The sequence below is a fragment of the Oncorhynchus masou genome, chromosome 3, assembly GCF_036934945.1.
Source record: "Oncorhynchus masou masou isolate Uvic2021 chromosome 3, UVic_Omas_1.1, whole genome shotgun sequence".
Classification (NCBI taxonomy): domain Eukaryota; kingdom Metazoa; phylum Chordata; class Actinopteri; order Salmoniformes; family Salmonidae; genus Oncorhynchus; species Oncorhynchus masou.
Window position 1 is genome coordinate 31,454,156 of NC_088214.1, and position 25,400 is coordinate 31,479,555.

The following is a 25,400-nucleotide window of genomic DNA, read 5'->3' on the forward strand; positions in this document are numbered from 1 at the left end:
AAAATATATAGACACTACAGCCAGAGTCTTCAGAACTGCTTTAGAAGGAGGCTAAACGTCACAGCCACAGGCCCGCTCATGGCCTTGAGCAAGAAATTGACTATCGGGAGTTAAATGGATTTGACATGAGGAGAGTCATTGTGGGATGTTTTGAAAACTAAGGTAGGACATTTTCTTTTCTTTACAAATGTGTTCTGTACTGTGAAGGTATTCTGAATATGTGCTTCATATTATCACAAAGGCAGGAGGCCGACATATTCCCATATGTGTGTTCTGCTCTAGTCTACATTGATTTATTTTATTTGAAGTTATATTCCGATATTGTGACATTTGTTCTACTGCTACATTGATGTCTTGAAAATGATGTGAAATTGGGGCGTTGTAAGCCCCACAGCGGAGTATGTGTGCATATGCATATGGATGGTGTTCTGCAGTGTCGTCTAAAAATGTTGCTGTACATTGATTGTCTAGAAAATGAGGCCATAAGAAATTCAGACTTGTGTTAGCCCCGCAGCTATACTCAAGTATGTGGGCCTACTGCAGTGACGTCTAAAATGCTTTGAATTAATCAGCACCTCGGAGAGTGCTGTCCGTTTCACCACCATAGACAGTAGGCTACTTGGCTGTTCACTCTGTCTGCTGCGCTGCTGTGTTGTATTTGACACTTTTTTCTCTCAATGTGTTCCTGTACCTCGGAGTCTCCTAGATAACAACCCCCCCACCTTTCGCGCTCACTATGTGTTCCGGGACCTTCCGATTTACAAATTAAGCATTGGTGTCATGTCAGAGAAGAGCTTGGACTGGGCTGAGTGGGTGGGTGATACCCTCCCATAAGGGTGGGAGGGCCGAGGGACCAGAGGTGGCAAAATGGAGTGCTCGGGTTGGGGTGTAGGGTTTGAGCAGAGCCTGAAGGTAGGGAGGGGCAGTTCTTCTTGCTTCTCCGTAGGAAAGTACCATGGTCTTGTAGTGGAAGCGAGCTTCGACTGGAAGTCAGTGGAGTGTGTGGAGTAGCACGGTGACATGAGAGAACTTGGGAAGGTTGATCACCAGGCAGACTGCAGTGTTCTGGATAAGTTGCAGGGGTTTGATGACTCAAGCGGGAGCCCAGCCAACAGCAAGTTGCGAATGGTCCAGAAGGGAGATGACAAGTGCCTGGATTAGGACCTGCGCCGCTTCCTGTGTGAAGTAGGGTCGTACTCTACGAATGTTGTAGAGCATCAACCTGGAGGAGCGAGTCACTACTTTGATGTTTGCAGAGAACAACAGGGTGTAGTCCAGGGTCACACAAAGGTTATTTGCACTCTGGGAGGGGGGCCGTCGGGTTGTCAAAAATGATGGAGAGGTCTTGGAGTGGGCAGGCCTTTCCTGGACAAGCTCTGTCTTGTCGAGGTTGAGTTTGATGTGGTGGGCCGGTTGTGAGAGTACGTGGTGCAGACACAGAAACTCTCCATGTCACCTGGAAGGAACGACCTGCCAGGTAGGATGTAATCCAAGAGTGCAGAACCTGAGATGCCCTGAGAGAGTGGAGAGGAGGATCTGATGGTTCACGGTGTTGAAGGGAGTGGATAGATCTAGGAGGATGAGAACAGAGGAGAGAGTCAGCTTTGGCAGTGCAGAGAGCCTCCGTGACACAGAGGAGAGCAGTCTTGAAGCCTGACTGGTTAGGGTCAAGATGATTGTTCTTAGAGAGTTGGTCAGAGACAGCACACTCACGTGTTTTAGAAAGAATAGAAAGAAGAGATACCGGTCTGTAGTTTTTGACATCAGAGGAGTCAAGTGTTAGTTTCTTAAGGAGGGGAGCGACTCCGGCCTTTTTGAAGTCAGAGGGTCGCAGCCAGTGGTCATAGATGAGTGAAGTGAGAAATGGGAGAAGGTCTCCAGAAGGGAGGAGAGGATGGCGTCGAGCGGGCAGGTTGTCGGGTGGCTGGACCTCACTAGTCATAGAATTTAATCTGGAGAGAGAGGGGAGAAGGAGGTCAAGGCGTAGGATAGTTTAGTACAGCACTCCAGTGGAGGAGTATTTTAAATGTCTTCTTAGCAGAAATCTGGCAATATACAGACTTCAGGCTGTTTCAGACAAATCTTTACACCTGTAAAGGAGGGGTGGAGTGAAGGAGGAGGGGGGAGAGGGAAAGGAGAGAAGGGGAGAGGGGGAAAGGGGAGGAGGAAAGAGGAGAGGGGAAAGAGGGGGTAACTGTATGACATGGGAATGGGATGTGGGCGGGTCCACTTTCCTCAATGTTGCAGTTTCTTGAGTTGATATAAATAGTTTGTTTGTTATCTCTAGGTTTTTAGGACTGCTTTTCTCCCAAGTGCTTCCTGAACACATATTTTCACATATTTTTGTTTGTTTAGTGTGGTGTGGGGCTGCTGGCATTCTAAGGTTGTGTCCCAAATAGCACCCTATTCCCTATGTAGTGCGCTACTCTTGACCAGAGCCCTGTGGGATTAGGGTGCCATTTGGGATGCAGATAATGTGTCTTATTGCTGTCATACTGCAGCAGCACCCCACCACCACTGGTAGCACACTCCATAGTGCACATAAGACACCCCAGGCAGGGAGGTATGGCTCTCTGACATTATGAAGAGTGAAGACACGATGTGCATCATACATACAGTAAGTCACCACCTTCTGTAGTTGGTGTTTCTACAGCCTTTGTGCTGCTGTGAATCCATTACACACACGCCAGCAACACTCACTAAAATTAGAGTATGTGTGTTTGAAATTGATTTTTTTTTTAAGTACGGAAATGTTTTTAAAGTATTGAATAATAGTGCTCTTTTGAAGTGGCGTGTGAATGGAGATTCCGGGTGTACTTGTATGACTAAGAAGAGCTACACATACTGTACTCTCTTAGTCAGTATGGCTACATGCACACAAGACAGAGAGACTCACACTCCTTTTTATTTTGGGCCTGCTACTGACGAAGGAGTCAGCTCTACTCCGCTCCTTCCTGTGTATGTGAGTGGGCTGCTGAAGAAGAAGACAGCACCTAAACTAACACGAGGAGGAGAGCTGGCATACCGATCAACCTGATGAGCACAGAAGCAACCTTGGGGGAAACTCAGGGAGACCTGGAGTTGAATGTGAGGCTAAGTTATAACCTGAACACTTTAGTGCTGATATGTAGAGCGTTATGCCTCTATGACGTGCATATAAAGCATTTCTGAAGTTTTTTTTAATGCTACATATCACCACTAAGTAAAGTGTAACCAATATGTGTTTTATACAGCCACAACACATTGAAGGATGTAACTACTAAAACCACGGTAATATAAAAAAGTCATTCTGACAAATGAATCAATAACAACACGGTGGGTGTTTTTCCACACGAGCTGTCTGTGATTTGATCTTTACTGGCAAATTAATCAAGTTTGACCATCTGGAAAATGAGATCTCTGTGTATTAGACAGTTAAACATCTCTTGTTTATTGGTATCATCAAGGAGCACTGAAGAGCTCATCCCAGCTAACTGACCGTTATTAATCAAAGTACTGCCTCCTGAAATTCATCCTTTTATTCCCATTAACTTTGAGGAAAAGTGTCAAAGAGCAACTAACTCTGGGTAGCACTAGTCGGGCAAACTAGACATTTTCAGACAAACTTCAGCTCAAACCCCCATCTCTACTGTGTCTATTGTCTATAAAGTCTGTGTCCCGCGACTGACATAACATTTGTTTAAATAATCGTTGAAGACTGAGAGAGCCTGGCCACACCTACGGAATATACAAAGACTGATCAAGAGATCAAAGATGATGTTTATTATCCAACCAACACAGCTAGCTTTTTAAAATGTAGCCTATGTCATATTATGCACATTACAGTCATGCGGTAACTGATAAAAACTTACCTTGATTACAATATGTAGGCTACACTCACTGACTATCAACCATCATAAGACTCAGGAGAGAGAGCGAGAGAGAGAGAGAGAGAGCAAGAGAGAGAGAGAGAGAGAGAGAGAGAGAGAGAGGGAAGAAAAAAATTCTAAGAAATGTGCCTTTTTGAGTGTAGTTACCCTTTAATTCCAGTGCACAGGCATCTAGCACTGTTGTTTGGTTAGCAGTGTTCCTGTAGCCAGTGGATTGATGAAAATAATTATCATATCGTTCTGCCAGGTAGTCATAGGCTACTTTGGAGTGGCACGTGTGCTCCCTCTCCGGCCTCTAGGTCACCAGGCTGCTCGATATGGCGCACGCCTGTCACCAGCGTTACGCACATCTTCGCATAATGACACTCACCTGAACTCCATTACCTCCTTGATTACCTGCCCTTTATATGTCACTCCCTTTGGTTTCCTCTCCAGTCGTCATTGTTCTTGTTTCTGTGTCATGTTGGTGCACTGTTCGTGTTTCTTGTTGTGTGCGTTTATTTATTAAACGTATTCACTCCCTGAACTTGCTTCCTGACTCTCAGAGTACATCGTTACAGAATGACGACTCAAAGGGAAGCATCAGGGAGTGTTTTTTTTTGTTAGTTTTTGTGTTGGAGGTGATGTTGGGTCCGGGTGTTGGAGTCGGAACGACCTGGGAGGCCTCAGCAAGTTTGTAGGTTCTCATGCCTCAGCGAGTTTGTAGGCTCCCATGCCTCAGCGGGAGCCTACAGATGTGCGTAACGGGTTGTGTCGTGGCGGAGATCCCCCTTGGGTTGTGTCGTGGCGGAGATCTTTGTGGGCTATACTCGGCCTTGTCTCAGGATGGTAAGTTGGTGGTTGAAGATATCCCTCTAGTGGTGTGGGGGCTGTGCTTTGGCAAAGTGGGTGGGGTTATATCCTTCCTGTTTGGCCCTGTCTGTGGGTGTCATCGGATGGGGCCACAGTGTCTCCTGACCCCTCCTGTCTCAGCCTCCAGTATTTATGCTGCAGTAGTTTATGTGTCGGGGAGTTAGGGTCAGTTTGTTATATCTGGAGTACTTCTCCTGTCCTATCCGGTGTCCTGTGTGAATTTAAGTATGCTCTCTCTAATTCTCTCTTTCTTTCTCTCTCTCAGAGGACCTGAGCCCTAGGACCATACCTCAGGACTACCTGACAGGATGACTCCTTGCTGTCCCCAGTCCACCTGGCCATGCTGCTGCTCCAGTTTCAACTGTTCTGCCTGTGATTATTATTATTTGACCATGCTGGTCATTTATGAACATTTGAACATCTTAGCCATGTTCTGTTATAATCTCCACCCGGCACAGCCAGAAGAGGACTGGCCACCCCACATAGCCTGGTTCCTCTCTTGGTTTCTTCCTAGGTTTTGGCCTTTCTAGGGAGTTTTTCCTAGCCACCGTGCTTCTACACCTGCATTGCTTGCTGTTTGGGGTTTTAGGCTGGGTTTCTGTACAGCACTTTGAGATATCAGCTGATGTACGAAGGGCTATATAAATAAATTTGATTTGATAGGCTCACCATGCCTCAGCGGGTTTCATAGGCTCACCATGCCTCAGCGGGTTTCATAGGCTCACCATGCCTCAGCGGGTTTCATAGGCTCACCATGCCTCAGCGGGTTTCATAGGCTCACCATGCCTCAGCGGGTTTCATAGGCTCACCATGCCTCAGCGGGTTTCATAGGCTCACCATGCCTCAGCGGGTTTCATAGGCTCACCATGCCTCAGCGGGTTTCATAGGCTCACCATGCCTCAGCGGGTTTGATAGGCTCACCATGCCTCAGCGGGTTTGATAGGCTCACCATGCCTCAGCGGGTTTGATAGGCTCCCATGCCTCAACTGAGGCCACCAGGTAGGTCTCAGCCAGCTCATCGGGTTCTCACTGCTCAGCCGGTTGTCAGGTTTCTGCGCCTCAGCGGAGGCGACCGGTCCTCACCGGATCCCTGGGATCGTCCCTGTGGTTGGCATCCTGTGACTGGAGCCGAACGCGGATGAACAGGTTCCCTCACCTTAGCAGAGGTGACAAGTCCGCTCCTGATCCCTGGGATCATCATCTTGGTCGGCGTCCTGCGGCTAGAGCCGCGTGCCGGGGAGGGGATACTGTCACGTGTGCTCCCTCTCCGGCCTCTAGGTCACCAGGCTGCTCGTTATGGCGCACACTTGTCGCCAGCATTACGCGCATCTGCACATAATGACACTCACCTGAACTCCATCACCTCCTTGATTACCTGCCCTTTATATGTCACTCCCTTTGGTTTCTTCCCCAGTCGTCATTGTTCCCGTTTCTCTGTCATGTTGGTGAGCTGTTCGCGTTTCTTGTTGTGTTCGTTTATTTATTAAAAGGTATTCACTCCCTGAACTAGCTTCTCGATTCTCACCGTACATCATTATATGTAGCTAGTTAACATTTAATAGAGAATGTTTGAGAGCCTTTCCATCTACCAGAAGACAACAGTTAGACCTTTCATAAGCATCGCTATATTTTTCCTGTTCCTTAATTGTTTGAAACCTGCATGTCGTACCTTGCTTCAAAGTTGCTTATAGCCAAAATCTCACTATAGAAACGTGGAGGCAATTCTTTTCCAAAGACTTCCAAATATTGCCGTAGGCCGACCTGCGCCTAAATCGGGAAGATCTATTCCATCAGCCTTATTAATTGATACAGTTTATATCTCCACCACACTACTTTGACACTCATCGTGGGGATTAAGAAGTGAGTATACTCAATGCCCTTCGAAAAACAAGTGGGTATCTGACATATACCTGAGTACTCCATCCACTACACTAACTGAATGGATATTAATCAAATGCATCAGAATCTCTCATGGATTCATGTTAAAAACAAATTACTATCCAGTCTTCTGGTTCTCTTTGGGAATGTTATATATTTTTTTTTTATTAAAAAAATGTATTTTTCAGTCCAACTAGTACATACTTTGCAACACGCATAACCACCAAACCAGACAGGCAAATTCAGGGCAGCTAAAACAACTCAATCCAAGGACGAATCGACTTAAATCTACAGTTTTATATAGAGCTATAGCTGAATGGAACTTTTTTACCAAGCCATATTTTTCAGGCATAAAGTAAATCCACCTTCAAGAAAAAAAATGAAGAACATCTAATGTGATAGACCATATGACTGGACAGGAAATAGAAAGAACATCTAATGTGATAGACCATATGACTGGACAACAAATAGAAAGAACATCTAATGTGATAGACCATATGACTGGACAACAAATAGAAAGAACATCTAATGTGATAGACCGTATGACTGGACAGGAAATAGAAAGAACATCTAATGTGATAGACCGTATGACTGGACAGGAAATAGAAAGAACATCTAATGTGATAGACCATATGACTGGACAACAAATAGAAAGAACATCTAATGTGATAGACCGTATGACTGGACAGGAAATAGAAAGAACATCTAATGTGATAGACCGTAATGACTGGACAACAAATAGAAAGCATCAACTGAATGTTAAATGTGTTTCCTGTCAGGTATTTTAATTACCTGTATTGTCTACTTGTTGAATGTTTGAAGTCTTGATTGTGGTTGTTTGTAATGTCTTGTTAATTGGTGTTGGACCCCAGGAAGATTGGCTAGCGTTACGGCGTTAGCTAATGGGGATCCATTAATTGCAAAATTACACCACTGAACAACATCCTACCCTTCTCCATATTTGTCACTAGACATTTAGTTTGAGTCATTCTTGTCCACCCCTTATTGTAAAGTGAATGAATAATAGTGGCCATCCTTTTCCCTGAGGTGTGCCCTTGTTTACAAACCATGTTCCTCTAACATTTTCTCTTGTATTCAACATGGCCCTATTTTGGCTCTGAAGACGTTGCTGTACAATATTTCAGAGACAGTCATGTTTCATCCTATTTTTTTAGTCATTTTGAAATCAACAGCTGAATGGATTTTAATCTGCTGAATGGTATTTTGAACCTGATCTGTCATTTGTGTCCCTCTGAGCCTTACTCTGTGGGTTTCATGGCCATTATGAATGCAGTCTTAAATAGGTGGTGGGTGGCACACGAGACAAATAAGAACTGGACATGGGAATGGATTTTTCAATCAACTCCACCCTGTGTGCAAAGAGCACTGTCGTTACCCTGGATTTAGTGCTGCCATGCAGCATAACAATTTTAATCTGTTATCTCTCTAACAAACAAGAGTCCAAGTCCACTTCCCAAATGGCACCCTACTCCCTTTAAAGTGCACTACTTTGGTCAAAAGTAGTGCACTATATCATAGGGAATAGGGTGCCATTTGGGACACAGTCCATTTTCCACGCTACAATCTGCATGTTCCGAACAGATACCTGTTACTGAAGGACAGAGCTCAGGGATGTATTCATTACGGCACCGGTACACCGTAGCAAAACGTTTTGCAACGGAAAACTAAAAACGAGACATGTTCAGAGGTTACTTTATGAAAAGTCATACCTTAGTGTCACGCCTGTTGGAAACATTCCAATGATGGCTGCACCCATGCTTTTTGAATGACAGTAGCCTACATTCAAATTGGTCACACAACACATTCCTCTCAGTAACTGTTAGTTAGACATTCTTTAGTTCTTAACTTTATGGAAATTGAGTCAGTCACCCCAAATAACTTTTAGACTTCAACAAGCCACAAAAAGCCAGCAGTTAGTCATCTCCCAGTAGGTTTATAGTTTGGTTGAGGGTCAGTATCTCTCTGCTCTGTAAGCCAGCGGCCTGACTAGAAACACTTACTAAACAGGAAAACGAAATCAAATATTGCAATCACTAGCCCGCCTGGCACTCGGAAAAGGTCATCTCACACATGCCTGTGCGCCGGTTTCCATAGCAACATGTATTAACATCTTTAATTCATGCTGATTGTTCAGTTGCATTGGGGCATGACTGATGACTATCGAGGCTGACATCACCTGGCTGCAGTGTATACAGGGAAACTACATGGACAGGAGGACATAGCCTGGCATGACCCCATCACAACAGCCTCTCCTCATGAAATATTGAAGCTGCAGAACAATCTGAGCAATATGAAAATGGCCTTACCTATTGCAATAGACCTGCTAGAGTAGTGGTGTGTTGCAAGAGCAGTGAACATTGAATACAGGCTGAGACTTCAGAGGATTGAGTGAAGAGCTTCAGTCTCGTGAATCAATGCTGGAGCTTTGAGTCAGGCAGTCAGTCTCAGGAAGTGAGAGGAGGGGATGAGAGGAACAGGGGGCAGTTAGTCAGGCAGCACAAACAGAGAGATTACTATCAATTTAAGGAGCTGTGTGTGAGCACACCTGATTGAAACTGTTATTTCCAGGGTAGTTCTGGAAAGGTCCACAAACAATGAAGCAAATATTGGGACTGAAATTCCAAACCACTATCTGTGTCCTCCTCTAAATTGACACTTTGAAAGTTACACACTGTCAACTTGATTGTTTTTCACCTCACAGTTCAATCCTGTAAATTATCAGACAAATTCAATCTCTATAGGCTGTTTGTTCCCAGTCACTATGGACACAGTGGGGATGATAACGATGCCTGTTCTTTCTCCCTGCTGTCGTTGGGGAATTGATCCAAGTATGCTTTCAACTTGAGCAACCAACCCAAGAAGAAACAAATGACTTAAAAAAGCAACACGACAACTTAAGTGCAATGCGGCTCTTTAGTTCGCCACTAGGTCTCTTCATCTGATTGTAAACCAGCAGCCGAACATAAGTGACACTACAGCCAATGTAGAAATGCTTTTGATCAACTGACACGGGAAGTAAAAGTGACTCAGACAGTCGAGGCCAGGCATCCAAAAATAAACACAAGAGCTTGTAAATAACTCGTCGTTCTTTCCTCTCTGAGCCCATAGCTAGCTGCCTTCAAATTGAGTCGTCTGTCTGGCCTCAGAGGAAGTGAACACAACACAGTGAGATAACATTGTGTGTAGCAGCACAACAAGAACAAGGTGACTGTGTTCTTACAGCAAGGTCGTGTTCACTTGGCATGAAACTGAAGAAAACAGAGGGATACTATCTGAAGCCTACACTGAAGTTCATGTGAACTTAAAGATGGCACACAGGTGATTTGGGTTGCAGTCAGTGACTGAAGCTTCATCAGCTGTTAGTGACAGCAGTCACTCAACCACATGATACAAAATCTGACACAGGCAATGTGGGCTCGAGTATATAGTCATAGTAGGGGCTCAGTTGCAGCAGAAACAAGAGCGTAACAGATTTGACTGTTGTCAAAGGATACTAGCTAGTAGCTACAGGGGAATCAAAGCTAATGCCCTATCCACATCCTCATATGGGTCAGGAAAGATCTAAACATCTTAGTCGCCTCATTAGAAAGGCTAATATTGTCCCTCACCTTACCAATAATCTACAAATCTACAATTTACACAAGCCTGTACGCTGTGCCAAGACACAACAGAGGAAAATGAAATGTTAAACCTTGACAGCATCACTTCTGAATGTGGTGGGAGACCATCAATACACTCCACTAATTGCAACCAAGAATAACATTCTGCTTGGCCTAAACATTACAGGGGGGTTTCCCAACACAGATTAAGCCTAGTCCCAGACTAAAAGGCACACTTCAATAGAGATTGTCCATTGAAAGGGATTTTAAGGCCAGGACTAAACCTAATCTGTGTCTGGGATACCGGCCCTACAGTACATCCAATATCAATAAGGTCAAAGCTGAGTGAGACATGCAAGGCAGCGTATTGTACAATATAGTACATAATATAGAGAAAATGCTATTGAGGAGGTCGAGCAGTCAGAGTGAGCTGGTGACACTTTATGTAACTTGCTCTTATCCCTGTGTAGTAATACAGCAATTACTATGCTCCATGGCGACAACATGTTTATACAACATTACTAGAGTAATAATAGAGGTACTGCATAGGTGTAAAAGCAGCGTCACGGTACGTGTTACACATTAGTCCATGGCATTGTGTACATGTCTTGACACCTGTTCAGACACTGTACACCGTATGCTATTGCTGTACTATTAGCATGCAGAACAATTCCCTCAATTCTGGTGTGCGTCAAACAAGGGTAAGTCAGTGAAGTCGATGGGAAAACACACACGGCATTAATGGCAGCTAATTGACCTTCTCCACCTGAATGATGGAGTTATTGCAAATGCAATTAGAAAACGTTATGAGGCTACAACATCACATTGAACAGCAAACGACTGAAAACGGAAGTAAATCACCACACAGAGGCCTTAGATGAACTTTTCCACATCACTATCAAACATGCTAATGGAATAATCATTAGATACTGTTTGATATGAAAAACAGGGTTTCCATGGGACGAGTATTGTATTACATAGCCTTTAATATAGATAAAGCATTTAATATAGATAACAATTAGTCTATACCCATATATAATACTAAAAGGAGGAAGTGTTCTACAATGTGATTAATTTTCATCTCTCTTCTTAAAATGCCTATCTATATAATAATAGATATGGCTACAAACAAATAGGTTTTGGAAAGTTTAGAAAGTAATAATGTTTTGGTTTTCCTCCCAATGAGCAGCATAGCTACCATTTTCCTGGTCACCATAGCAGCGCTGCTGCCACTTATCAAGGTTACATAATAAAGTGGCCCGCTCTCAGAGGTATAATTTGTTTCGTACTGGAAATAGGTTTCTCTCTTGTCAATAGCTATTGAACCAAGCATGCATGAACATGAAGATGGTATATTCTGAATCATGGGTGGATGGAGAACAATCCACACCTAATAAAATATTTAAATCTTCAATAACTTACACAAAGCGTGGCATGACATTGAAAATGATATACTCTTGAGTCGGGGGAGGATGGAGAAAAACACATGGCTTTTAAATTGAATTTTTTTACTTCAACAAAAACGTGTATTTTTCTCCGTCCTCCCCTGATTCAGAATATAGCATTGTCATAGTCACAGCACACTTCGTGTAAGAGCTATTGAAGTTTGAAAGCCGGAAAAAAAATGTATATTGTAATTTCAATTAACAAAAAACCTATGGTTCTTCTCCATTCTCCCTTGATTCAGATTATATCATCTTCATAGTCATGCGCACTTTGTGTAAAAACTGTTGACGATTACAACCCAAAATCTTTTACAAATAAATAATAAAGTGTGGATTGCTCTCCATCCACCCCTGATTCAGAATATAGCATCTTCAAAGTGATGGAATGCTTGGTTCAATAGCTATTGACAAGAGAAAACCGAATATCCACCTTAAATAAAATATAAAACGAATTTTACCTCGGTCCCGCACCCAACATTGAAAAAGACTTTTCCCTGACCCTCACCATTTTAGTGAGAGAAAGACATCAAACATCCTGATGGCCTACAGTGATTCTCTGCGATTTCTCCCTGAAAAAAAGGTTATACTGTATCCTAAATAATGGCATTTATTCCAATAAGAAAACTGTTAGGCTACCCAGTGGCTATTAAAATAGTAATAATTTAAGAGTAGTAACACTTTAGGTGTGCTGGCCTGCACATGTTAAAAACGTATATGTAAACAACAGGTGTAAACAATAATATAGGCCTACATTATAGCCTAAATTTCTTGCACATTTTTCTTGTCATTAGGCTTTATTACACCGAATTGCCCCCATTATAGATATAGCCGTTATATCTTCCAACAAACAAGAGCTGCAGTCGTAGGCAATTCAGTGCCTTTCCAGACTGCCTAATAAAATATTGACAGAGACCCAAAATAACCATATGTGCGTCTCCTCGCAGCTGTGGGAACATTATGATCCTTCATAATCACAGATAAATAGATGTAGGCTACTCACCAAATTTCCTGTCTGCAGAGGCTAGAAAATAGGTTTGGGAAACAAGTAGGACGAGAAAAATGTAAATCGAATCCATGCTTCACATGCAGGATAGAGAGAGAGATGGAGATGGAAGGTAGGGGAGGATGCAGGGCGTTTCAGGCAGTAGCTCCTTGGGTCTCAGCTCCTGCAGTCAGCCTCACTACGATGATCAGCACTAAGAACACAACAGAAACCGCTTTGGCCCCTCCTAGCTGACGTCAAGGAGAAGCGCACGTGCAGAGAGCGCAGCCAGCACATCATTGAGCGCACACAACAATACCCACTGAGTATACAAAACATTAAGAACACCTGCTCTTTCCATGACATACAGTGCATTCGCAAAGCATTCAGACCTCTTGACTTTTCCTAAATTTTGTTACGTTACAGCCTTATTCTAAAATGTATTAAATTAATTTGTTTCCACATCAATCTACACACAATACCCCATAATGAAGAAGCAAAAACAGGTTTTTAGATGTTTTACAAATTTATTTAAAAAATAAATATCTTATTTACATAAGTATTCAGACCCTTTGCTATGAGGCTCAACATTGAGCTCAGGTGCATCCTGTTTCCATTGATCATCCTTGAGATGTTTCTTCAACTTGATTGGGGTCCACCTGTGGAAGAAGTTTGGAACCACAAAGACGCTTCCTAGAGCTGGCCACCCGGAAAACTGAGCAATTGGGAGAAGGGTCTTGGTCAGAGAGGTGACCAAGGACCCGATGGTCACTCTGGCAGAGCTCCAGAGTTCCTCTGTGGAGATGGGAGAACCTTCCAGAAGGACAACCATCTCCGCAGCACTCCACAAATCAGGCCTTTATGGTAGAGTGGCCAGACAGAAACCCCTCCTCAGTAAAAGGCACATGACAGCCCGATTTGAGTTTGCCAAAAGGCACCTAAAGGACTCTCAGACCATGAGAAACAAGATTCTTGCATCTGATGAAACCACGATTGAACTTTGGCCAGAATGCCTGGAGGAAATCTGGTACGGTGGTGGCAGCCTCATGCTGTTGGGATGTGTAGTGTCATACCCAAGAAGACTCGAGGCTGTAATCGCTGCCAAAGGTGCTTCAACAAATTACTGATGAAGGATTTGAATACTTATGTAAATGTGATATCAGTTTTTTATTTTTAATACATTTGCTAAAACTTGTAAATCCAGTTTTTGCTTTGACATTATGGGATTTGTGTATAGATTGATGAGGGGGGAAAACTATTTAATACATTTTAGAATAAGGCTTTAACTTAACAAAATGTGGAAAAGGTCAAGGGGTCTGAATACTTTCCGAATGCACTGACTTGGTAAATCCAGGTGAAAGCTATGATCCCTTCTGATGTCACTTGTTAAATCCACTTCAATCAGTGTAAATGAAAGGGAGGAGACAGGTTAAAGGAGGATTTTTAAGCCTTGAAAAGCAATGAACAGCAGAATGAATGTGCCAAATGAAATGCCAATATATGCCTTCTGTTATAATTCAGGAAGTAATAACAGTAGGCCTACTGCATGTATACTATGAGGACATTTACAGAGAATCCCAACTGACAGCATTTGTTCCAGGAAATCCCAAACATTAGATCTACCTTTCTAGCATGAATCACTCTCTCACATTCCATCTCTCGCTCTCCCTCTCTTTCATTCCATCTCTCGCTCTCTCATTCAATCTCTCATTCCATCTCTTGCTCTCTCTCATTCCACGCTCGCTCGCTCTCTCTCATTCCACGCTCGCTCACTCTCTCTCATTCCATCGCTCTCTCTCTCTCTCATTCCATCGCTCTCTCTCTCTCTCTCCATCGCTCTCATTCCATCGCTCTCTCTCTCTCTCATTCCATCGCTCTCTCTCTCTCTCATTCCATCTCTCTCTCTCGCTCTCATTCCATCTCTCTCTCTCGCTCTCATTCCATCTCTCTCTCTCTCTCTCTCATTCCATCGCTCTCTCTCTCTCTCATTCCATCGCTCTCTCTCTCTCATTCCATCGCTCTCTCTCTCTCATTCCATCGCTCGCTCTCTCTCATTCCATCGCTCGCTCTCTCATTCCATCGCTCTCTCTCTCATTCCATCGCTCTCTCTCTCATTCCATCGCTCTCTCTCTCATTCCATCGCTCTCTCTCTCATTCCATCGCTCTCTCTCTCATTCCATCGCTCTCTCTCTCATTCCATCGCTCTCTCTCTCATTCCATCGCTCTCTCTCTCATTCCATCGCTCTCTCTCTCATTCCATCGCTCTCTCTCTCATTCCATCGCTCTCTCTCTCATTCCATTGCTCTCTCTCTCATTCCATTCCTCTCTCTCTCATTCCATTCATCTCTCTCATTCCATTCTCTCTCTCTCTCTCTCTCCACATCATTCTGTGGCACAGGTTCTCTCTCTCATGCAATAATACATAATCACATCTGTTATTGCAGCATCCTGCTTTGGTGTGATCTTCAGATAGAGAACCTTTAATATGTAGAAGACCTAATGTACAGACTTTGAAGAAACAGCTGAGAAAGGTGGGAATTGAGAACGGTTAGGTGGTTTGAGTTGACTGACATCCCTCCCTCTCTCTGAAACTAATGACCAGAAAAATAAAAGTCAACCAAGGTAATACAAATGGTAAAACAATCTCAGATCAGGTGAGTCAATCATCGTGATCACACTGACACATACACCATTTACAAAACCATCCCTCAAATGGCATCTTCTGTGACTCATTCGCAGTGATATAGCTCAAGTAAATGAAAACAGTAAGACATTCAAATGAATGAAAACAATATGACACACAAATTAAAACAATAAGCATTAGTTCAAATTCAGAGCAAGTTCTACCAATAAAAGTTTGATAACAGTGGGACATTAGAATAAAGTCCAAGGAGCCAAAGTAATATACAGCTTGTTGCTGTGTACACAGCAAACACTCTATCATTTAAAATACATAAGGAGACATTCTCAAACATGGTAATTGTAAAAAGATTGTACTTTTAAATATCTGAATATTTGTGGATTTAAGGCATAAGATAAACAAGTACATAGAGATGGCAAACCAATTCGGAACAAGAGGAAGATAGGAGCATCACTCCAGAGACAGTTTTCATTTGATGTCTTACACACAAATCAAGGAACCACTTGAGGGGTACAAAGTATATAGAAAAGCAGGTGTTTGGACACAGGTGAGGTTCTTGAGTTAATTACACGATTAACATCCCATTATACTTAGGGTTACGTATAACAATGCCAAGTTGCCAATTAGTTTATCTCCCAAGAAGAAGAAGAGACCTCAGTGACATTAAAAGAGGGGCCTCAAATGAGTATAGGGGGTTTAAAGGGTATGTGAAGGGGCAGATTGGCCATCTGGCAAGTGCCAGATGGGTTGAACCATCTTTTAGTTGGGTGGGCTGGTCGAAATTATAGAAACAGTTGAAGTCGAAAGTTTACATACATTTAGGTTGGAGTCAATTAAACTCGCTTTATTTTTTTTGTGGGGAGTTAATATTTTTGCTCTATATCGTATGAAATAGCGGGCTATTACCACTTAATCAGGGAAGGGGGGATTTGAGGAACACGTGACAGGTACTAACTTGCCATAGCCTAAAAAGTCCTTAGATTGGCTTTTAGTACACATAAGTCAATAGCTATCTATACACGCACATGTGACAGGCACTAATTTGTAGTTAGGCTGTTTTAAGGTATTATAAGCCAATGCTAATATATAAGGCATTTATTCAGTGATTTTCTTCTTTGTCTAATATGTGTTTATTCATTCACAACTAGGATGTTGCTGGGCTCAGCACAGACAGTGTGGTCTCCTGGTCTCAGTGATGCTAGGCTTAGGTATTGACAAATCAAATTTTATTTGTCACATGCACCAAATACAACAGGTGTAGTCTTTTAAAAAATTGGGGGCCTTCCTCTGACACCACCTAGTATATAGGTCTGTCACAACTATATACTAGGGGGGTTTCTAGGTATTATATTTCTATGTTGGTGTGTGTATGGTTCCCAATTGGAGGCAGCTGATAATCTTTACCTCTAATTGGGGATCATACTTAGTGTGATTTTCCTACCTGCTTTGTGGCATACTGTTTTGTATGAGTGCCTATGTGCGCTACGTATTTCACGATCATTATATCTTTGCTGTTTTGGAATGTCACTATCAATAAAATGTGGAACTCTACTCACGCTGCGCCTTGGTCCAATTGTTCATACGACGGTCGTGACAGAATATCCCCCCTAGTCAGGGCCAAGCAGCGTGCCCAGGAGGTGAAGGAGAGTTGGTCATGGGCAGAGATACTAGGTGGATGCGAGACCCTTCCTTGGCGGGAGTCTCCGAGGAGTAAAGGAGGACAGCGACGACGCCGGGGTCCGCTGACCACAAACAGACCAAGGGCAACCCCACGTTTTTGGGGGGGGAGGGGCACAAGGGGCGGTCGGCCGAGCCGAGGAGAGAGCCAGAGACCGTCTGGGAGTTGATGGAGCAGTTTGAGGAGGGATATTGGAGAGAGATGTTGGCTAGGAGTATGCTGCAGCGCAGGTGTTTTGAGGAGAGTGTCATCGGTCCGGTGAAACCTGTGCCAAATCTTTTCCGTCTCCTGAGGGGGGAAAAGATGTTGTCGTGCCCTCTTCATGACTGTCTTTGTGTGTTTGGAAAATGATAGTTTGTTGGTGATGTGGACACCAAGGAACTTGAAACTCTCGACCCACTCCACTTCAGCCCCATCGATGTTAATGGGAGCCTGTTCGGCCCTCCTTTTCCAATAGTCCACAATCAGCTCCTTTGTCTTGCTCACAATGAGGGAGAGGTTGTTGTCCTGGCACTCTGACCTCCTGCCTATAGGCTGTCTCATCGTTGTCGGTGATCAGGCCTACCACTGTTGTGTTGTCAGCAAACTTAATGATGGTGTTGGAGTCATGCTTGGCCATGCAGTCGTGGGTGAACAGGGAGTACAGGAGAGGACTAAGCATGCACCCCTGAGGGGCCCCTGTGTTGAGGATCAGCGTGGCAGATGGGCTGTTGCCTACCCTTACCACCTGGGGGCGGCCCGTCAGGAAGTCCAGGATCCAGTTGCAGACGGAAGTGTTAAGTCCCAGGGTTCTTAGCTTAGTGATGAGCTTTGTGGGTTCTGTGGTGTTGAACACAGAGCTGTAGTCAATGAACAGCATTCTCACATTGGTGTTCCTTTTGTCCAGGTGGAAAAGGGCAATGTGGAGCACGATTGAGATTGTGTCATCTGTGGATCTGTTGGGGCGGTATGCGAATTCAAATGAAATCAAACTTTGTCACATGCACCAAATACAACAAGTGTAGACCTTACCGTGAAATGCTTACTTACAAGCCCTTAACCAACAGTGCAGTTCAAGAAGAGTAAGAAAATATTTACTAAATAAAGTTTTTTTTTAAATAAAAAATGAACAATAACATTGAAGTGGATCTAGGGTTTCCGTGAGCCTTGACCAGCCTTTCAAAGCATTTCATGGCTACTGACGTGAGTGCTACTGGGCGGTAATCATTTAGGCAGTTTACCTTCGCTTTTTTGTGCACAGGGACTATAGTAGTCTGTTTGAAACATGTAGGTATTACAGACTCAGTCAGGAAGAGGTTGAAAATGTCAGTGAAGACACTTGCCAGATGGTGCTGGTAACCCGGGGGGGGGGGGGGGAGAGGCCCGAAACAGAACAATTTAGGTCAACTTTTCAAATGTCGACAAAACAAAATGGGATCTTTTTGTGGTGATAAAATTAATTATGCCAGAAATGTCTGTGGAAATGCTTTTATGAGCAAGTATGGATATAATAACAATCATATGGAAGTAAACATGGAGTTACGCATGGAGTCACACATGTTGTGTGGTCCTCCCATTATGACTGGTTTGGAAAAGCATACAGTTTATTAGGCTCCAGGTTAAGTAAATGATGATGAACATCACAGGGTGGTGAAAGTGCAAGGTGATGAGCTTAAATTGAGATTTTTGTCATCACTGGCACACACAATACCCCATAACGTCAACGTGAATTTATGTTTTGTAATTTTTACTAATTAATTTAAAAAAATAAAAGCTGTAATGTCTTTAGTCAATAAGTTTAAGCTTAAATAAGTTCGGGAGTAAAACGTATTAAATCACATAATAAGTTACATGGACTCACTGTGTGCAATTACAGTGTTTAACATGAGTTTTAATGACTATCTCTGTACCACACACATACAGTTTGTATGGTCTCTCAGTCGAGCAGCGAATTCTACACAGATTCAACCACAAAGACCAGGGAGGTTTTCCAATGCCACATAAAGAAGGCCACTTATTGGTAGATGGGTAAAAAAAAAATCAGACAGTGATCATCCTTTTGAGCATGGTTAAGTTGTCAATTACGCTTTGGATGGTGTATAAATACACCCAGTCACTACAAAGATACAGGTGTCCTTCCTAACTTAGTGGCCAGAGAGGAAGGAAATCGCTCAGGGATTTCACCATGACGCCAATGTTGACTTTAAACAGTTACAGAGTTTAATGGTTGTGATAGGAGAAAACTGAGGAAGGATCAACAACATTATAGTTACTCCACAATACTAACCTAATTGACAGAGTGAAAAGGAAGCCTCACCAGAATAACAATATTACAAAACATGCAACCTGTTTGCAACAAGGCACTAAAGTAATACTGCAAAAATGTGGCAAGCATTTATATGTTTGTCCTCAATAGAAAGTGTTTTGTTTGGGGCAAATCCAATACAACACATTACTGAAAACCCTCTCCATATTTTAAAGCATAGTGGTGGCTGCATCAGGTTATGGGTATGCTTGTAATAATTAAGGACTGGAGAGTTTTTCAGGATAAAAAAGAAATGGAGCTAAGCACAGGCAAAATCCAAGAGGAAAACCTGGTACAGAATTCACCTTTCAGCAGGACAATAAAACACAAGGCCAAATCTACATTGGAGTTGAGTGGTTGAGTTACAGTTTTGACAAATCTACTTAAAAATCTATGGCTAGACCTGAAAATGGTTGTCTAGCAATGATCAACAACCAATTTGATAGCGCTTGAAGAATTTGGAAAAGATAAATGGGCCAATGTTGCAAAATCCAGGTGTGGAAAGCTCTTAGAGACTTACACAGAAATACTCACAGCTGTAATCATTGCCAAAGGTGCTAAGTACAGATTCAGGGGTGTGAATACCTATTCAAATGAGATATTTCTGCATTTCATTTTCAATATATTTGCACACAAACAAGTAAGCATGTTTTCACTGTCATTATAGGGTATTGTGTATAGATGGGTGTGAACACAAGTGAATGTGGTATTTTTGGATTTAATTTTTATTAAATGTGCAAAAAAAATTAAGCATGCTTTCAATTTGTCATTACAGAGTATTGTGTGTAGATGGATAAAAAAATAATAATAATACATTTTAAATTCAGGCTGTAACAACAAAAACGTGGAATACTGTAAATCAAGGGGGTATGAATACTTTGAAGGCACTGTAATGCAATTGTTTTTGTGAGAAAACCATCAGTAGAGTTGAAAATGCGATGAAAACCCATTTCACTTGTATTTTATATTTCGGTACATGGGAATTTAACAGCAAAAATGTATTTTGTAAGTCAATTTGATGAAAACATCTCTGGTGGGAAAATGCTCATATTGTTTTTATGCAGATTATTTTATATTTGCATGAAAATCCATCACCAATTGGATGGAAACCTAGCGATATAGAAACAGATGTACTGCCAGTTCCTTAATAGTCTGGCTCTATACTATGTATATACACTGAGTGTACAAAACATTATGAACTCTTTCCATGACAGACTGACCATGTGAATCCAAGTTGAAAGCTTTGATCCCCTATTGATGTCAGTTATTAAATCTACATTAATCAGTGGAGCTCAATCACGTGTAGCCCAGTTGGTAGAGCATGGTGCTAGCAGGGCCAGGGTTGTATTTGCAGTGCCAGTATTCAAATGTATGCACTCACTACTGTAGGTCGCTCAGGATAAGAGCATTTACTACACGACTAAAATGTAAATGTAGATGAAGGGGAGGAGACAGGTTAATGATTTTGAAGCCCTGAGAGAATTGAGACATGGATTGTGTGCCATTCAGAGGGTGATTGGGCAAGACAAACTATTTTCTGTTGAAGTCATTAAAACTTGTTTTTCAACCACTCCGCAAATTTCTTGTTAACAAATTGTAGTTATGGCAAATCGGTTAGGACATCTACTTTATGAATGACAAGTCATTTTCCAACAATTGTTTACAGATTATTTCACTTATAATTCACTGTATCACAATTCCAGTGGGTCAGAAGTTTACATACACTAAGTTGACTGTGCCTTTAGGATAGGATAAGTAATCCTTCTCACCCCCCCCCCCTTAAATGATTTAGATGCACTATTGTAAAGTGGCTGTTCCACTGGATGTCAGAAGGTGAATTCACCAATTTGTAAGTCGCTCTGGATAAGAGCGTCTGCTAAATGACTTAAATGTAAATGTAAACAGCTTGGACAATTCCAGAAAATTATGTCATGGCTTTAGAAGCTTCTGATAGGCTAAATTGACATCATTTGAGTGAATTGGAGGTGTACCTGTGGAGGTATTTCAAGGCCTACCTTCAAACTCTGTGCCTCTTTGCTTGACATCATGGGAAAATCAAAAGAAATCAGTCAAGACCTCAGAAAAATGCCTGAAGGTACCATGTTCATCTGTACAAACAATAGCACGCAAGTATAAACACCATGGGACCACGCAGCCGTCATACCACTCAGGAAGGATACGCGTTCTGTCTCCTAGAGATGAACGTACTTTGGTGAGAAAAGTGCAAATCAATCCCAGAACAGCAGCAAAGGACCTTGTGAAGATGCTGGAGGAAACAGGTACAAAAGTATCTATATCCCCAGTAAAAATGAGTCCTATATCGACATAACCTGAAAGGCCGCTCAGCAAGGAAGAAGCCACTGCTCCAAAACCGCCATAAAAAAGCCAGACTACGGTTTGCAACTGCACATGGGGACAAAGATCGTACTTTTTGGAGAAATGTCCTCTGGTCTGATGAAACAAAAATTTAACTTTTTGGCAATAATGACCGTCGTTATGTTTTGAGGAAGAGGGGGAAGCTTGCAAGCTGAAGAACACCATCTCAACCGTGAAGCACGGGGGTGGCAGCATCATGTTATGGGGGGTGCTTTGCTGCAGGAGGGACTGGTGCACTACACAAAATAGATGGCATCATGAGGCAGGAAAAGCATGTGGATATATTGAAGCAACATCAGTCAGGAAGTTGAAGCTTGGTCGCAAATGGGTCTTCCAAATGGACAATGACACGAAGCATACTTCCAAAGTTGTGGCAAAATGGCTTAAGGACAACAAAGTCAAATTATTGGAGTGGCAATAACAAAGCCCTGACCTCTATCCTATAGAACATTTGTGGGCAGAACTGAAAAAGCGTGTGCGAGCAAGGAGGCCTACAAACCTGATTAAGTTACACCAGCTCTGTCAGCAAGAGTGGGCCAAAATTCACCCAACTTATTGTGGGAAGCTTGTGGAAGGCTACCCGAGACGTTTGACCCAAGTTAAACAATTTAAAAGCAATGCTACCAAATACTAATTGAGTGGATGTAAACTTCTAAACCACTGGGAATGTGATGAAATAAATAAAAGCTGAAATAAATCACTCTACTATTATTCTGTCATTTCACATTCTTAAAATAAAGTGGTGATCCTAGCTGACCTAAGACTGGGATTTTCTACTAGGATTAAATGTCAGGAATTGTGAAATATGAGTTTAAATGTATTTGGCAAGGTATGATTGCAGATGCCTGGCGCACGGGTTTGTGTCAAGAAATGCAGCACTGCTGGGTTTTCAAGCACAACAGTTTCCTGTATGTATCAATAATTGTCCACCACCCAAAGGACATCAAGCCAACTTGACATGACTGTGGGAAGCATTGGAGTCAACATCGGCCAGAATCCCTACCGAACGCTTAACACCTTAACAATCCATGCCCCGACGAATTGAGGCTGTTCTGAGGGCGAATGGGGTGGGGGAGTGCAACTCAATATTCGGAAGGTGCTCTTAATGTTAGATAGGGCCCTGTGTTTTGGTTCATCATGTCACATGACCTGGATTTTTAATTTCTACCCTTTTTCGTTGTATCCAATTGGTAGTTAAAGTCGTTTCCCATCGCTGCAACTCCTGTACGGACACTGCTTCTTGACACAATGCCAGCTTAACCTGGAAGCCAGCCGCACCAATGTGACGGAGGAAACACCGTACACCTGGCGACCGTGTCAGAGTGCACTGCGACCGGCCCGCCATCCCTAGTGTGCGATTGGACAAGAACATCCCTGCTGGCAAAACCATCCCCTAACTCAGAAGACGCTGGGCCAATTGTGCGCTGCCACATGGGTCTCCCGGTCGCAACTGGCTGTGACAGAGCCTGGACTCGAACCAGGGTCTCCAGAGGCAGTTTGCACTGCCTTAGACCACTGCACCACTTGGGAGGCCATGACCTGGATTTGAACCTTTATTTAAAGCTTATTAAATCAAACTTCCCCTGTGTATTATTATTTCAGATGGTCCAGCACCATCCTCAGACAATTGCTTTAATTTATGTTTTAATTCTCATTTCTGGAAAAGGCTTCAAATAAAGGTTCAAATCCAAGTAATGTTGCATGTTCTGCCAAAACAGAGTGACGCTAGCCTTAGCAGCAGCAGGGTCAAGTACAATAGAGCTAGGAGAAATAAAAACAGAGAGAGAGAGAGGCGCTGACACAGGGATGTAGGATGGTGTGGCTAAAATGCCATGGCTGAATTTACTTCCCAGTCCACCCCTGTGTGCGTGGCGCGCGCGTCTCTCACTCACCAGATCTCAACCCAAGTCTACACTTATGGGAGATTCTGAGTGTTCTCCACCACCATCAACAAAACACCAAATTATGGAATTTTTCCATGGAAGAATGGTGTCGCATCCCTCCAAGGTGCATTGAAGCTGTTCTGGGTCGTGGTGGCCCAAAGCCCTATGAAGACACTATGTTGGCGGTTTCTTTATTTTGGCAGTTACCTGTAGGTACGCATACAACTACTTTTAAAAAAAGGACAGAGGTTGCAGAAATATGAGAACACATCAGAACTGATACATTAGGCTACAAGCCACTATGTTAGAGCTTAAACATGGTACAATCTAAAATGCTTTCATTATGATACATCATTACTATGGTAACCAGATCAATAAAGTCATAACAGAGTGTTTACATGTGTTACAGATATCCAGGTACAGGTGACGTAATCAATAAAGGTGAGGGGCCGTATATGCCAAGTGTCTCCGAGTAGGAGTGCTGATCTAGGATCATTTCACACCTACAACGTAAACCAGAAAATTATGTGTGTTTTGCAAGTGATTGCAGTAAAGAGAAGCGTTGAATAAGATGTGCATGCTGAAATGTGTTCGTAGAACAAAAACATGAAGACTGGTGCATTTATTGACAACAACCATGATAAATATATTTAATCTGTCGTGATTTCAGAGTTGGGAAATCAATTATCATTAACCACAATGATTCGAAGAAGGCTGGAATATCACTGTGAGGTTAACTCAGCCAAGTTCTGTTATTATTACTGTTAACACTATGCTGATGCTTTGAAAGATTTTAAACATGCATAAACAAATAGTGTGCAAACATATTTGGTTTAGTTAAAACCCCACAGACAAGTATTTCATTTCATTGTCTCTTTGGTGGCGAAGTACTATACATATACATATATATACTATTTCACCTTAGAGGATAGACGGGTCATAGTTCAACTTAGCTCTGATATAGTTTGCATGTAGTTTGTTAAATTATAAAATAGTCATTGTGACCAAGCAAAACCCTCCACTACAAACATTATAATAAACCTTCTCTTTAGTCCTCATTGTCATTGTACATATTTACATATTCATATGTTGTACATTCCCGACATAAAACAAGGCAGCAAAACCTGCTGTAACAGCCGTAGCAAGAAAATATATATTTTGTTACAGTCCTCAATAATTTTATTTTAAAATATGGATTAAAAAAAATGTAGAATTAGTTTGAACACATACTCCCATTCTTACTATTGCACTGTGGGGAGAGATAACGATGCAACTGATGCGAATAAATGAATAGCAAATTTTTTATATTTTAAGTCATGTATATAAACGATCATTTAAAAAAGGGAAAAACCCCCCCCAAAAGTTGTTCATGGATTTTAAAGCAATTGTTTGAAAAAGGCAAATACGTTTGCTCAGGGGCTGTATATGCCAAGTGTCTCCGAGTAGGAGTGCTGATCTAGGATCATTTCACACCTAACTATGTAATTGTATTCATTGTTATCCAAAAAGCAAAACTTATCCTAAAACAGCACTACTCTATAGACACTGCTTGACACTTACAGTAGGGCCCTAGTGGCAATGCCACGTTGGTGAAGGCTTGGTTAGGTCCTCCTCTACCTCTTCACAGTGTAGTTTACAGCTGCTGGAGAGTTTTTCTCAGACCATCCTCACTCAACTCGTACCTAGTAGCAAAGACAGGAGACACATTGTAAATTAAAAATGAACAAAAAATCTAGAATAACAAACACTCAAGTCTTATTCTATGCTTGATTCCTCGATATTCAGATCTTAAGATGAAAGTTCTTATTAAATTCTTCTAAGAAGTCCCCAAATATGTGTGTGAACGCGACTGGACTTAATCGTACTAATAATTGTACAAAATAAATAAACAA

General features: G+C 42.4%; 2 protein-coding genes across 3 annotated transcripts in view; both read right to left on the bottom strand.

Annotated features, from left to right (window-relative positions):
* LOC135514564 (receptor-type tyrosine-protein phosphatase N2-like) overlaps positions 1-12,826 on the bottom strand; it is a 143,683-nt gene extending 130,857 nt beyond the window's left edge. Inside the window, exon 1 of the mRNA XM_064937996.1 lies at positions 12,665-12,826. Within this exon, the coding sequence (XP_064794068.1) occupies positions 12,665-12,740 (76 nt within the window). The 5' untranslated portion in view covers positions 12,741-12,826. The remainder of the gene's footprint in view (positions 1-12,664) is intronic.
* Positions 12,827-19,141: 6,315 nt separating this feature from the next.
* LOC135514571 (extended synaptotagmin-2-like) overlaps positions 19,142-25,400 on the bottom strand; it is a 62,954-nt gene continuing 56,695 nt past the window's right edge. For both annotated transcript variants that reach the window (XM_064938007.1, XM_064938010.1), the window contains exon 23: positions 19,142-25,190. In XM_064938007.1, coding sequence (XP_064794079.1) covers positions 25,142-25,190 — 49 coding nt within the window. In that variant the 3' untranslated portion in view covers positions 19,142-25,141. The remainder of the gene's footprint in view (positions 25,191-25,400) is intronic.